At 40.0% G+C, this 14339-nt stretch overlaps 1 protein-coding gene across 1 annotated transcript in view; it reads right to left on the bottom strand.

Moving 5' to 3' along the window:
- The window catches only part of FAT4 (FAT atypical cadherin 4), a 142641-nt gene that overhangs the window by 46325 nt on the left and 81977 nt on the right, over window positions 1-14339 (bottom strand). Inside the window, exons 5-6 of the mRNA XM_086746095.1 lie at window positions 10331-11253; window positions 9347-9521 (exon numbers count right to left, since the gene is read on the bottom strand). Coding sequence (XP_086602221.1) covers window positions 9347-9521; window positions 10331-11253 — 1098 coding nt within the window. The remainder of the gene's footprint in view (window positions 1-9346; window positions 9522-10330; window positions 11254-14339) is intronic.

Genomic DNA, 14339 nt, shown 5'->3' with positions numbered 1-14339 from the left:
TTATTGCAGAGCATTAACTTTTTCACTCAAGTAAACAAGGCCTTTCTCACAATAAAGTGGCCAATCTTTCAAAATGCATTTAAATGCAGACAGAGTGTCCTGAGCCTCACAAAACTGGTGAGTTTAAAATAAATACGGAACTAGAGTAAGTTAAAATGCAACTAGCTTGCATTACACTTTGGGCTCGATTTGAAATGTGGATAGCCTTATATTAACTTACTTACCGGGAACACAAAACAAAGTGCACACACAAAATGAGAAAAATAAGTAGTTCTTTTTACAAGATTGCACTACAAGTATTTGTCCTGGCTGGGTATGTTGATTGTGTTTTATTTTCCTTTTACTCAATTTTTCACTACAGGCTTCCACACTAAGTCCTAAAAAAACTGGTGAACTGAGTATATTTTGAGATAAAAGGTGAAATAAGCATTTAATAAACAAACAATATAAAAGCTTAGAAGGTAGCCATAATGTCATTCAGTTCAGCAGGTGACTGGTGAATAAAACCTTGCAGGAACCTAGAGGTTCTGAATTTCTGAGTGTCAAACCTGAGTTTTTCTCAGTTAGATACAAAGTAGTAGTTGTTCCCAAGGCTGGTTTAACAGAACTTGGACTTGAAAAAACAAGGGAATTGTTGGGATAGATCTGTACTTGTGCAAGGACTACCTGACAAGAAAAAAAAAGATTTTTCTGTACTTCATCAGAAATTAGAAACCTCAATATCCTCCCTCATCCACCAGCCTAAAGAAGCTGGGAGCAAACAGACCTGAATTTGGGAACATAAGCCATCAAAAGTAAAAAAAGATAAAAAAAAATATTCCAGAGTCCAACCTTGTTCAAGCAATGATGTGTCCAGCCTCGCTCAGGCTGATGTGTGTGCACACAGAGATGCAAGATGAGATCTCTCATCTGGTTTTATCCAGAGAATTTTTAAATTTGGATCATTTCCGATCAAAATTCATGACTGACTGCATCCTATGAATTCACTAAGCTTTGCAGTTTCACAACAGGGGCAATATTTCATTGCAACATATTTACTATGCTGTTGAAAGGGTGGGACTTGCACACACATACAGAGACAGCTTTAAGTCCTCTGGTGTTCAGACACATCTCCTTATCCCTGTTCTTTTCCTCTGATCTGTTCATCACAACAAGCTACCTGCAGCTGCTCTCGCAGAGAGAAAAAAAAAAAAAGCTGTTGCAGTATTACAGAGCTGGACCTACTGAACGCAGATGCAGACTGAGAAGAAAACACAGGCAATAAAGCAAAAGTATAGTAGATATTTAGCACAACCTCAAGCTGTTCCATATAACAATCTCATTCGACACATATACACACATTATCATAAACTTATCACTTACACATCTGAAAAAGGGTAGATAACATATTCCTGCAGTTTAGCATTTTTCCCCATCACTGCTTTTGTTTAGCAGATTTCAAAACATGTGAAGGAAAGGCTGAAAGAGTCCTGCGTCACCGTCCACAGCGTAAACGGGATACGGGGCTGCTGACATAAGCAGACGCCAAGTTAGCAACTTGTGCCTGTCAGGTTTCATTCTCCTTCCAAGAAAGGCACAAGCATTAATCCCATGTGCCATAAAGCCCTTGACAGACACTTGTAATCCATTAACATCAGAGGTACAGGTCATTGGAGAAGCTGCTCAGAAAAGACACAAGCAGGTATTGCAGATTTCCTAGCCAGAACTGCATTTACTTCCAGAGCAAGAAGCCACCTTCTTCCAAATACGTTTCAGAAAATGAATCCTTAAGGAAAATTTTCCACAGCTGGATATAATGCTCATAACAAAACTTGGCAAATGACCGGTCGTAAGGCCGCATCTCCCTGTGCCCGCACTGCCAGCGGTTCTGGGAGGGCTGGCATGACCACGCGCATCGCCAAGGCCTTTGGTGACCAAAGTGAGATTTAAAGAAAGTGGAACTGCAACTTAACAGAAAGGCAGAGACATTTAAAAAAATATTTTCTTAAAACCACCAAATTACTTCTTGTTATAAGTTATTGCTATAAACAGAAAAAAAATAGAGAAGCTGGCTCCTGCAGGGACTGCTGACTAAGGCGATTTTTGACTGCTTGTAACTCCTGAATATCCCACAGAGAAATTCCTGTAATGCATGATTTTGAATTATACTTTAAAAACACCGTGTATAAATAGTGAAGATTAACCAGCAGGATAAGTGTTCAGGCCGTATGTGCATGTTTTACTTATTTTATCCTTGCAATTAAGGCTTCCTGAAATTGTAGCTTTGTATTTGAAGAATAAGCTAGCAGACGTCCAATGTATAAGGTGTAACCTTTAATTTTAAAAATGGTTTAAGATCACCAAAATCGGAAAAATCTTAGTATTTCTCAAAGGCATAATGACTACTCTAATTATCTTACTCTTCTGCCAAACAGATTACATTCAGCAAACTCATTAACACCTTTGAGGTAAAATTTAATGTAAAATTGATGTAAAAAGAAGGAGGATAATTTTAAATTAACTTTCAATTAAAACTTTTAAACTAATCAAAGCAAGATGGATGAATTAAGAGATAAGAGAGGAAATGTAACAGCCTGAAAATTTACAAACTGACAATTTTTTCTTCCTTGGAAGTTTTCGATTGCCTACTAAATCCTACGTAGTAAGCATTATATTCTAGCTTGTTTTCCAGTTTAAATACACCTACATTAAACTTCTTTCAAAGAGAGTGAAAAGCTTCCATTGTTTTCACAGATATTTCAGCTTGTGCTGGCTAGCCTGAGCCCTTTGCCAATCTGAATATACGTCTCTCCCACATCTCACCCCAGAGAAGCATGGATTTAGCCCAAAGGCTCTCACTGAACTATTTTGAAAACAGAAAACTAAATCCCTCAAATGGCATTCTGGGGCTGGATTGTGCATCTCGTGGGGCGGTCCTCTGAAAAGATGGGCTAAAGCCCTCATGTCCTTTGGGAAGTAAATGTGTCACATCATATAGACACGGATACGCTCTCTTCCTTGACAATTACACTCTAGGGAACATCAATAGGACTGACTTTGCCATAGAACTGTTTCCTAAACAACTTTTTGAGCTACTGTCTCCTAAAGAAAAATTAAAAAGTGCTAACCGTTTCTAGGCTCCGTGAAAGGATAAGATCCTGCTATTAGCTTCCCACAACTACAAAAAGCCACTCTCAGTTCTCCTCTCCTGATTTTAGATGATGCTAAGACAAAATGAACATGATGGAACCCACTGATGAGTCTATTGCCATTTCAGTTCTCTCACTGTATGATTTGGAAATAAATTTGAAAAATCATGCAAAACTACTGAAATGATAGTTTTAGTACCAGTATTAAAAGAACAAAACCAATAAAACTAGTAAAATAGTAAAACCAGTAAAACTAGACTCAAGTAGACACCATTGGCACAAGGAAGAATTTCCACGATGGCAAGGAAATAAATGGAGCTGGGACAGAAACCAATATTCTTTTTGAAACAGCTGTGGCATAAAACAAGATGATAGAAGAGAGCAATCATTATGTAAACTGCTAAGCACCGAGGTAAGCAGACTCAGCCTCATTTAGCTCACCAAAGCCTGCAGCAATGCGTATATTTAGACACAGCACAGAAAGCATGGAAAACAGGACATTTCTAACTGAAATTATGTGAGTTGCTTGTTTGTTTTGACAGCACCAAGAGTTTAAAATAGCTGCATTTGTTTTAAAAATGCAACTCGGTCTGTTAAGGCAACGTCTTTTCACACTGTAGACTGCCTGTTAAGTAGAAATACAGTGCATGCTAAGAAAACAGGATGAGTATAAATGTCTAAGTCCAGTCACATAAATCTCACACAATACTAACCCTCCAGACTCTTTTTTTACCATTACTAGAAAATGGTCGTCCGTTACTTGTCACTCCAAACTGGGAAATATCTTAAAATGTGTTAAAAACCAATATAACTACATTGTCAGATTTCATTTGATTTTAGGATTGAAGGAAACCAAAAGCCTATCTCTAAAGAGAATTCCTGAGAAGGAATTGCTTGGTTGCCCTCCTGCATTCTTGAAGGAAAGAATGCATAAGTCAGGGGCCAACATTTTCTAAAGAAAAAACATATGGTTGTTTTTCATACAGGCCAGGGATGTATACAAAGAACAGCTAACTAAATATAATAATCAGTCCACCGATTCATTTATTTCAGAACTACTTTTCTAAACCAGTAAATACGTTATTAAAAAAAATATTAAAAAACTCACAGGAACACAGCTTCTAATTAGAAACACCACATTTTAATTTTTGTTTTATTGTGGCAATGTGCCATTCTGATCAACCAAATCAAGAGACGGTGGTTGCAGTTTATTTAAACAGTAGTCCTGGACAGCTAGCAGGTTTCCAGATGTGCTACTTGACATCCCTGTAACCAATAAATAAAAGGAGGAGGACTGTTGGAATGCTAACATTTGCTCCAGAAAATTGCTCAAAGAGTTAAAGACAGGGATGATAAAAGTGACTGCACCAGTTCTTGTCAGGGTGCCAGAACTGAATGTTTACACAGGACTGCATCCCCACCAGATGGGTTGAAAAAAAATTTAGAAAGTCTCTTTTCCAACCATTTTGCCATGAAGAAGTGTACAGCGAATGAAAACAAATGATTTATGTGGTAAAAACAGGCTCATAAAGACACACTCAAATAGTTGCAAGTAGGTTTCTTGGCGTTGATGTTAGCAGACATTTTGGGGGAGCATCTGCAATCTAAACACTATCATGTTGTTCCACAGTCCATCATTTTGCCTGTCACTGTATTTATAATTCATGCACTCTGGTCTTACAGCTTGTTCTGCAAGAGGGGCTCTAAATTGAAATGGGGAAACTTTAGAGTTGAATTATGTTATATTTCTCAAAGCCACAGGTGTACAGCTCTGGAAGATGCTGAATGTTCCTAGCAATGGACATTTTGCACGTCTGTGTAAATCCTCACTGCCTAGAGTGACCGTCTAGTATCTGAGACCCAGCAGAAGTTAGAGTAGGGTGGAAGTGCAGAAGTGAGGGAAGAGAGATGATAAAACAAAGTTGAAATCAAGAACCTTTGTGCAGACTGTCTTGTGGAAACTGGGCATGAAGCAGGTTACATGGTCACATATCACTGAGCAAGGTGCCAGAAAATGTTTTATCAGTCTTTTCCCTCCTCCTGAGCGAAGGGAAGACTCTCTGTCAACCCAAGATCTACCCTGAGGACTGGGTGGAGGATTAGCAGGCAAGGCCAAGGAATAGCTGGGCCAGAGCCACAACGATGCATATATCATGACTGACTTCTCTGGGCCTGAGGGGAGCCCTTGCTTGGGAAAGCATTTTTTCAGCAACTGCCTGAATTTCCATCGCTGGTGCATGTGGTCCCACCAGCAATCCCTGTCTGACCTGCCCATACACAGGCTGGGGTAAGACTGTAAGAACCACAGGCACAAGTTGATGAAGTGATAACAAACATAAGAAAAGTAAGAAATCCTTGATTATGTACAGGGAGAAGACAGCAAAAAACAAGCTAAGAATCCATCAGTTCTTATGTCTAAAAGTGCTTCTCAGTATGCATTGGGTCTCCTTCCTTGAAAGAAAAGGAAGAGTTGGCACAGACTCCTATAGTGTAGCCTATAAAAATTGAGATGCAGATTCTAAGAAAAATGGAAAGCAGGCTGGACAGACAGAATTTTGCCCTTCATGTGCTACCCAGACATTTTCAGAGTTAACTGCATCTGGACGTCTACCATGATTTTTATCTGTTAAAAAAAAAACCCAGACCATAAATAAGATGCACCATATATGGCAAGAGTGTTGCTTGGGCTGCTAAAGACAATGAGAAAGACTGCTTATTACAGCTAATAAAAGCCAAACTCAAAATGCAAAGTATACTACCTCTTCCTTGATTTATTTTCAAAGATAATCTGGATGTGGATAATTTCAGACAAGTCTGCTTTTTTCAACATTTTGGCAGGCACTGCTTTCCTACAGAGAGCACTACCTGTTTTGCATGTGTGTTTCTGGTTGAATTGTCTCTGCGCAAAATCCCTTCTAAGCATTGTCAAACAAATACACAGTAAGAGACTCAAAGAAATAGTTACATTAAGCAAAGAGCTGGACATGTCTGTAAGAGTTTCTTTTATAAACCTTTAACAGCTGCTCAAGAATATAATACTCAAAACACTTCTCTTACCCATTTCAAGATTGTGTCATTGCCATCTTTCTGCCAGTAGAGCCACAACCACCTGATTTAGTGAAGCAGGCATTGACTACCAAAGGTCAGTGTGTCACCACTTGGATATCCATCACATACCCAAACTGGTAGCTCAACCATCATGTACCCATACTGGTACCTTTTGTACTACTTTGTATATTTTAAAGTACTAACATTTTTCTTTTGATAAGCTGTAACTCTTTTAGAAAGGCTTCCTCACACATAATATTTTCCTAAATCAGCTGCCAAATGTCTACAGAAGTACATGTGCATTCTATGTATGATAATGTAATTTATAGTAGTATAAAATTTGAGATGTAGCTCAACAGACATTCCAGAGTCTGTAGCTTGGTCTATTTGATGCACATTATTATGACAAACATGGCTTTTTAAGAGGTCTCCAACAAATTACATTCCAGAGTGTTCTTTACCATCTAAACTGCTTGAACTCAGTATAATTCAAACATAACAGGGATCCCCTGGAATTTCTTGAAGTACTTTAAATATGTTACATACTTAAGTATCTATTATGACTACGGTCCACATTCTGCTTCCACAAAATCAAGTAGTTTTGGCATTGACTTCTACAGAAGCTGGACATCTTCCTGTGATGTTTTAGTTTAGATAAATCACTACTAACATAGTTTTAAAGGTATGCTTTGTTGGCATGAATTTAGAGTAAATCTTCAGTCTAATCAGAAGATACTATCAAACGTTATTCACAAGGCTGGTTGAAAACTATACCAAATCACACTAACTGTGGATTAGTCAGATTGTAAACTTAAACATAGTAGAAGAGTTAAATTTAGCTTAAAGTTACTACTAAACATCTGCTTGTGAACATTTTTGCTAGTACCTTTTAACACTGGTAGGAGGGAATAATAACTTGTGAGTTACCTTTATGAGAACACAGCAAATTAAAAAAAAAAAAACAACAACCAAAAAAACCCAGCTTCAAACAGTGTTTAATCACCATAATATCAACACAGGAACTAATGAAGCATGCTGCTGTTCTTGTCAGCCACTTGTGGCAAAGGTCCCATGCATATTTCATGTATTAAAGTCTCCCCTGGATTATCTGAAACTCAGACATCTCCCAACACAAATAAATATTTTCATTGGGAATGGTTGGGTAAATCTCCTGCATTTCATATTGTTCAGGAACCAGAGTCTAGGGGAAGATTGCGCTCTTGTCAGACTTTTGGCTGACATTTTGTGCTAGGCGTGGGGTACAACTGACTTCTTGCTCCTTGCCTTTTTCCAAGAAGGACAATAATTGTTGGCTGTATGTATATTTTGTATGTAGAGTTATTAAGTTCTGTACAGTCCTAATGACTTCTGCTGACTTGGACTGGGAGAGTAAACAGACATCAAGGTTCTGTTTTCCCTTACATATCCAGCTTCAGCTTCTGAAGGAACATAAGGACGTTCAAGCCCAAGCAAGTCCAAGTCACAAGTGAGCAGTTTGCGGCTATAGAGTAATGGAAAGCCAGTTTAAAAAATACAAAGCATACAGTATCTCTAGCCAAAGTACAAGACAAATGATACGTCAAGTCCTAAAATTGTGTTTCGCAGCTTCAGCTGTGCTCAGACTGTGAAATACCTGAGCACTGCTGCAATAGGAAAATGTAAGCCATAGATATTGTTGCTGTCATAAAGATACTGCACACAATATGGCAGAAAACAAAACTATATCCACTTGTCAACAAGTTGGGTTTGCTTCTATTTTTATTATTAGAAAGTAAGAACTTTCTGCAGTAAATTAAGTCTATCAGACTGTGGGAGACTGGAGATGAGTCCAGAATAAGATGCAGGATGTCTTCGTTACTAATATTCATGCTAAAATTTGAAACCAAAATTTTGTGCTCAGACACCTCAAGTGAAAGTGTAATTAATCTTCATAACAAGAATTCATGTCCTGTTTTAAACTGAGGAAGCTTGGAATACATTTGGGATACTGGAGCAAATGTACGACTGGATGCTGAGCAAAGCAGAAACTTAAAATGTTGACATGTAAATTGCCGTTACTTTTCAGGGGTATGATTCCCGTACGATGAACTGAGTAGTTCATAGCTGTTTTCTGGCCATTGATTTGACCTGTCAGCACATTTCTGATGACAACATTATATTGGGTTTTATTGCCATTTATATGTTTTTTATTGCCATGCATGAGGCTTTAATGACATAGGTAGAACCCCTTACTACTGCAGGGCAAAAATCGACCTACCTAAATATGTAGTGAGTCCTACTAGTACCAGACAAATACACATAAGAATAAAATCCTGATTTCTAGAAACCAAACTCCCTTCGACATCAAGTAAGCCCAGTTCTCCCCACAGACATTGAAACTAATCTCCATCCACTAAAGTTTCAGATCATCATGAAAATGAGCTCAACATGAGCAAAACGTGAATTGACAATGTGCGCTTGCGGCCCAGAAGGCCAATCACATCCTGGGCTGCATCAAGAGGAGCGTGGCCAGCAGGTCAAAGGAGATGATTCTCCCCCCTCTACTCCACTCTTGTGAGACCCCACGTGCAGTACTGAGTCCAGCTCTGGAGCCCTCAACACAAGAAGGACATGGACCAGTTGGAGAGAGTCCAGAGGAGGCCACAAAGATGATAAGAGGGCTGGAGCACCTCTCCTATGAGGACAGGCTGAGAGAGTCAGGGTTGTTCAGCCTGGAGAAGAAAAGGCTCTGGAGACACCTTATAGCAGCCTTCCAGTACCTAAAGGGGGCCTACAGGAAAGCTGGAGAGGGACTATTGACAAGGGCATGTAGCGATAGCACAAGGGGTAACGGCTTTAAACTGGAAGAGGGTAGGTGTAGATTAGATATAAGGAAGAAATTCCTCACTGTGAGGGTGCTGAGGCATTGGCACAGGCTGCCCAGAGAAGCTGTGGATGCCCCATCCTTGGCAGCATTCAAGGCCAGGTTGGATGGGGCTCTGTGTGACCTGGTCTGGTGGAAGATGTCCTTGTCCACAGCAGGGGGGTTGGAAGTAGATGACTTTTAAGGTCGCTTCTGACCCAAACCATTCTCTGATTCTATGACTCTAAAATACTTCTTTTCTACCCACAGTGCAATGTTTTCAAGAGACAACAAGTTTTCACCAGAAGAGATCGCCCATTTGCTTTACCTGCATCAGCAGCTGTGATCAGTAGTACGTACTGCTCCTTTGCCTCCCGGTCCAGGCTCTGCACCAAGCGTAGCTCTCCGCTGGCCGAGAGAGTAAAGGCTCCTTCTTCATTTCCAGCCACCAGAACATAAGTAAGCTTGCTGTTTAGGCCTTGATCATCATCCCTTGCTACAACCTACAAAAACAATGCAAACATATGGGAAGAAATATCAAGAACTGACAAGTGCAGGGTCTGTAAAATTTTATTGGGATATTTTCTATGACAATAATCCAAATTAACAGATTGAATTAATCCAAATGCTTTAAAAGGGCTAGTATAAATTAGCTATAATTGTAAAAATGACCTAACACAGTGGTGATGCACTTAAAAGTTTTTTTTTTTAATATTAAATAGTTGATTATTTATTTTTCTCAAGCAGAAATACAGTAAAGACTGTGTTGGGGCTCAGTGAAAACCACACATGATCTGGTATAGGCTGAGCTTCGTATCAAAGCAAGCACTGCATGTCCCGCCGGCTGAATCCATTTAGTGCTCTTTCAGTGTTTGGCACAGAGCCTCATCCCATGTAGGCAATGATCAGATTGAGATATTTGTTGCATGAAATTTGAGAATGAGATGAGAGATAGAGCAAACTCTTAAAGTTCCAGTGTAGGCAGGAAGATAGGTAGGGAAAACACAAACAAAACTCCAAAGCACAATAGAACCCTTTGGTAAAAAACAAGTGGAAAAAAAAAAAAGCCCACCCAAACAAACAAAAAGGAAAACAAGCCAACAGCCACTGCATGTTAGATCACAGCCAAGAGGCAACTTTTCAACTGTCTCGCACCTTTTTAATTTTGGAGGTAAGGTACTGTACACAAATAGTGTATACTGAGGCAAGCTAGTATTTGTAGTGTATACTGAGGCAAGCTAGTATTTGTAGTGTATACTGAGGCAAGCTAGTAATTGTATGAGATACGTATTTATTTGCTGAATGTGCTCACCTGAAGGATAACTTTCGGTAGGGTCTCTAAATTCTCAGGGACGTTCACAGAGTAAGGAGAAAGTTCAAATGTGGGAATATAATCATTGACATCCTTCAGAATAATACTGACTGTTGTGGTGTCGGTCCTCGGGCTGCTCCCACGGTCGGTCGACTGAACAGTGAGAGTATAAGAGGGCTTTTTCTCTCTGTCCAAAGGTTTGGCAACTGTTATCACCCCTGTCACAGAATCAATCCGAAACTCATTATTGCTATCTCCGCTCATGATGGCATAGCGGACCTGCCCGTTTGTACCTTCATCTCCATCCGTAGCCAACACCTGGATTAAATCCGTCCCTGTCAAAGTATTTTCCCCCACTTCTACTTTATAAAGCTTCTGGGCAAAAAGCGGGTTATTGTCATTAATGTCCAGAACTATAACCACCACATCCGTAGATGAAGAAAGGGATGGCTGTCCCTTGTCTGTGGCTACCACAGTCAAGGTATAGTTGGACACGGCTTCTCTGTCGAGCTCCCCAGTGAGCCTCACTTCACCGTCAATAGTGCCGATGCTGAATTTGTTTCCCAGAGGCCGGAGCAGACTGTATTCGATGTAGCTGTTCGGACCGCTGTCAGGATCAGTCGCCTGCGCTTTGAACACAACTGTATCTATCGGAGTGTTTTCTGGGACATAGGTCAGCTTCGGGGAAATAAAGCTTGGAGGGCTGTCGTTGACATCCAGCAGAATAATGGAAACTTGGGCTGTGCTTGTGTACCTGGAGGCTGGGAGAGAGGCCATGTCATGGACTTGCACGACAAGGCTGTAGAAAGACTGGCTTTCCCGGTCCAAAGGCTGCCTGATGCTCAACACCCCGCTGTTGTCGATGCCGAACTGTCCTGCGCTGTCCCCGGACGCGATGCTGAAGGACAGCTGTGAGTTGGAGCCTAGCGGAGTGGGGAGAAGAAAGACAGAGAATATGACTTCATCCCACCAACCTAGACATAAATGTTTCTGTCCTCCTATGGAAATGAGGACTTGTGTTGCCAGTTCAGCCTCCCCATCACCATTTTTGAATCCATCAGCTAATATCAGCTAAGTTTCACAGTGGAGGAGAAACCTTTGAAAGAATTATTTTCTGACAAGAGTTGAAGAGGGAAGGATGTTAATTGGAGCGGCCAGCAGAGCTTGTCTCTACATTTCATTGATTTTAAAATAGAGGAAGGTAGTTTTAGATTAGATATTAGGAAAAAAAATTTTACAATGAGGGTTGTAGAACACTGGTACAGGTTGCCCAGCGAGGTGGTGGAAGCCCCATCCCTGGAAACTTTCAAGGCCAGGTTGGACGGGGCTCTGAGCAACCTGATCTGGTTGGAGATGTCCCTGCTCCTTGCAGGGGGGTTGGACTAGATGACCTTTGAAGGTCCCTTCCAACCTTAACCATTCTATGATTCTATGATTCATCCAGCAGGAGCTGCATGGGGACAATATGCGTAATTTTTCCCCATCTACAATGGTTAGGGATAAAGGTTTTGAACAGTTTTCCTTTAGAAACCAAGACTCAGTGGTTTTGCTGCTCACTGAACAGCTGTTTTCTTCCATTCTCCTCAGTTCAACATTATTATTAATGCAATTATTTAATGAATTCTTCCACCCAATTAAAAAAAGCCACAACCAGAAACTCCCAAGACTAGCTGGAGCAGCCAAGAGTGAATACTAGAGAGAGGTATGCTTCCCATATATGGCATGGTATTTCAAAACATCAGATGAACAACCCTCATCTTATGATTGAAACATAACTAGCAATTATGGGCAAGGGAGAGATTTATAATTCTGGTAAGAGAAATGCATTCTGAATCTTGACAAGGCTGTGAAATGACCTTAAATATGCCATATAGGAAGCAAATGGATGTTACCGCTTCAACTCCAGAGTTCCCTCTAAACAACTAATTTTTGGGAACACCTGATTGAAATGAGTCTTCTCTTATTAATCTCTCTCTCTCTGTTACTCCTATTTTAATTAATTTTGAAAATTTTGTTTTCTTGTTTTGGGTCACAAAGACTGTGATTTACAATTAGTACATTAACAGACCATTCTCTACCAATTTACCCCTCAAATTCACTTTTTCATGCAAAGAAACCAAGGTGTCTGCTTAAGTAGCTGATTACTCTGCTGTGCATTTTCTCATTTTTACTCAGAAGCTCTTTTCCCTCTGACCGAATTACTTTGATAATAAAATTATTCCTGCATTAGATTTATTAATCGCTGCTGTTGATTACGCTCATCTTACTTGTCTTTCCCCCAGCGACTACTCTAATTGGCATCTTTCTCTCTCTCTTTTTCTCTTGTAGGAACTTAATTATAAAATAAATAGAATCAAACATCAAAGACAAAATATTTTAATGCAATTAAAGTAATTAATATATTTATATGCCAGACAGTTTTTCTACACTACTTTGATCAAGTGAAGCTCTGTGAAAGTTTAACACTATTTTATTTTTTGTTCAGCTGTATTTTCAAATGACTAATTATATGGATGAACATCTTCTGATTTCAGTAAAGTACTTTCTGGCAGTTCAAAGATTTTTGTCAACTGACTTTGGAGACGGGTAGGAATTAGATCTTACAGAAGAAAATTATTTCTAAAAAATACTCTTTTTTTTTTTTTCTAAAACTTACTGTTTGTTGTTCTTTATCTCACCTCCACGTACCTTTTCATTCCTTGTCCTGTATTCTCTAGGTTTTTATGCTGCTAATGCTTATATAGATCAAACTGTGAAGCAGAATGAGAGTTGCCTAAATAACAGTGGAGCAAAGGACTGTCAGTAAATGTTACTGGGGAGTAAATGGGCTTTTCTTGGGGAGAATGTAGGGGCATCCTCTTTGCTGAGCTTTAGGTCTACTTAATCTGAGGGTTAATCTGATAAAACTCCTAGTGAGAGCTCAGACAGAGAGTCACCAATTTAATACTCACGGTCTTTCAAGGGTCTTATTTCTATTTGTGTTTATTTACTAATGAGACCAAAAAAAAAAAACCAAAAAACAAATATCCCACTCCCTACCTCACCCCTCTATTCTGTAAATACCTGTAGAGTCTAACTAGGAAACCCCACTGGTTTTTGCCTGGAGGAATATCTTGCTGTACTTTTTAACAAATAGACAAGCGTGTGCTTTGCCCTGTGATTTTTTCCTGTTAAATCAATATGGAAAAAATTAAAATCTGAATCTCCAAATGAATGTGTTTAAGGAAATTGAGCTCTTTATTGCTCTGTAAATAACCAAGAGCTGTAGCTGATATTTACTGTGTATCTGTACGAAACTGTCCAACTTGAGATAAACAGCTACTGTTTCCGAACGGGTGTGTTGAACAAGAAAATGAAAATGGCAGCAGTTTCACTATCACCATGGTTTTGTCTTTTATCAGTGTTTATCCTAAAGCAGCAAGCATACCTCATTATAAAACAATGTATTTTCAGAGCTCCTTCAAACTATGGGATCATATAACATAAATAATCAACAAAATTATATTTTTGTGCATTGAGTGCTGTCGTGGTTTTGTTTAGTAGGGGGGGGCCTAAGGTGGTAGCTTCTGTAGGAAACTGCTAGAAGTCGCTCCCCTTTCTTCAGGGGACTTGGCCAGGCCTAGGGCGGACCCACTGCTGGCCAAGGCCGAGCCGATTGGTAGCAGAATGTCTCGTGATAACGCCTCTGCGATAACGTATTTAAGAAGGAGAAAACAGAAAAAAAAAGAGAGAGAAGAGAAGATGTGAAGAAGCTGAGCAGGGGCAGAGGCGCAGAGGGGGAGGCGCAGGCCTCATGGGCCTTGCAGGCCTCACCCTCTGGCCTCTCGCCAGGCAGCCGACTGGGCCCGACTCGGTCCAGCCCGGCTGCAAGAAGTGGAGAGGAGATGAGAAGTGAATAAGATGTAAAAAAAGATCCTGAGAGACATCTACCAGCCTGTTGTGAGGAACGGCTGCAGACGCCAAGGTCAGTGAAGAAGGAGGGGGAGGAGTAATGCGGCTCCTGGCCAAG

This window comes from Chlamydotis macqueenii, chromosome 4 (assembly GCF_036417535.1).
Source record: "Chlamydotis macqueenii isolate bChlMac1 chromosome 4, bChlMac1.mat, whole genome shotgun sequence".
Lineage (NCBI taxonomy): Eukaryota > Metazoa > Chordata > Aves > Otidiformes > Otididae > Chlamydotis > Chlamydotis macqueenii.
The sequence above is the reverse complement of the archived record's forward strand: the minus strand, read 5'-3'. Positions and strand labels throughout refer to the sequence as shown.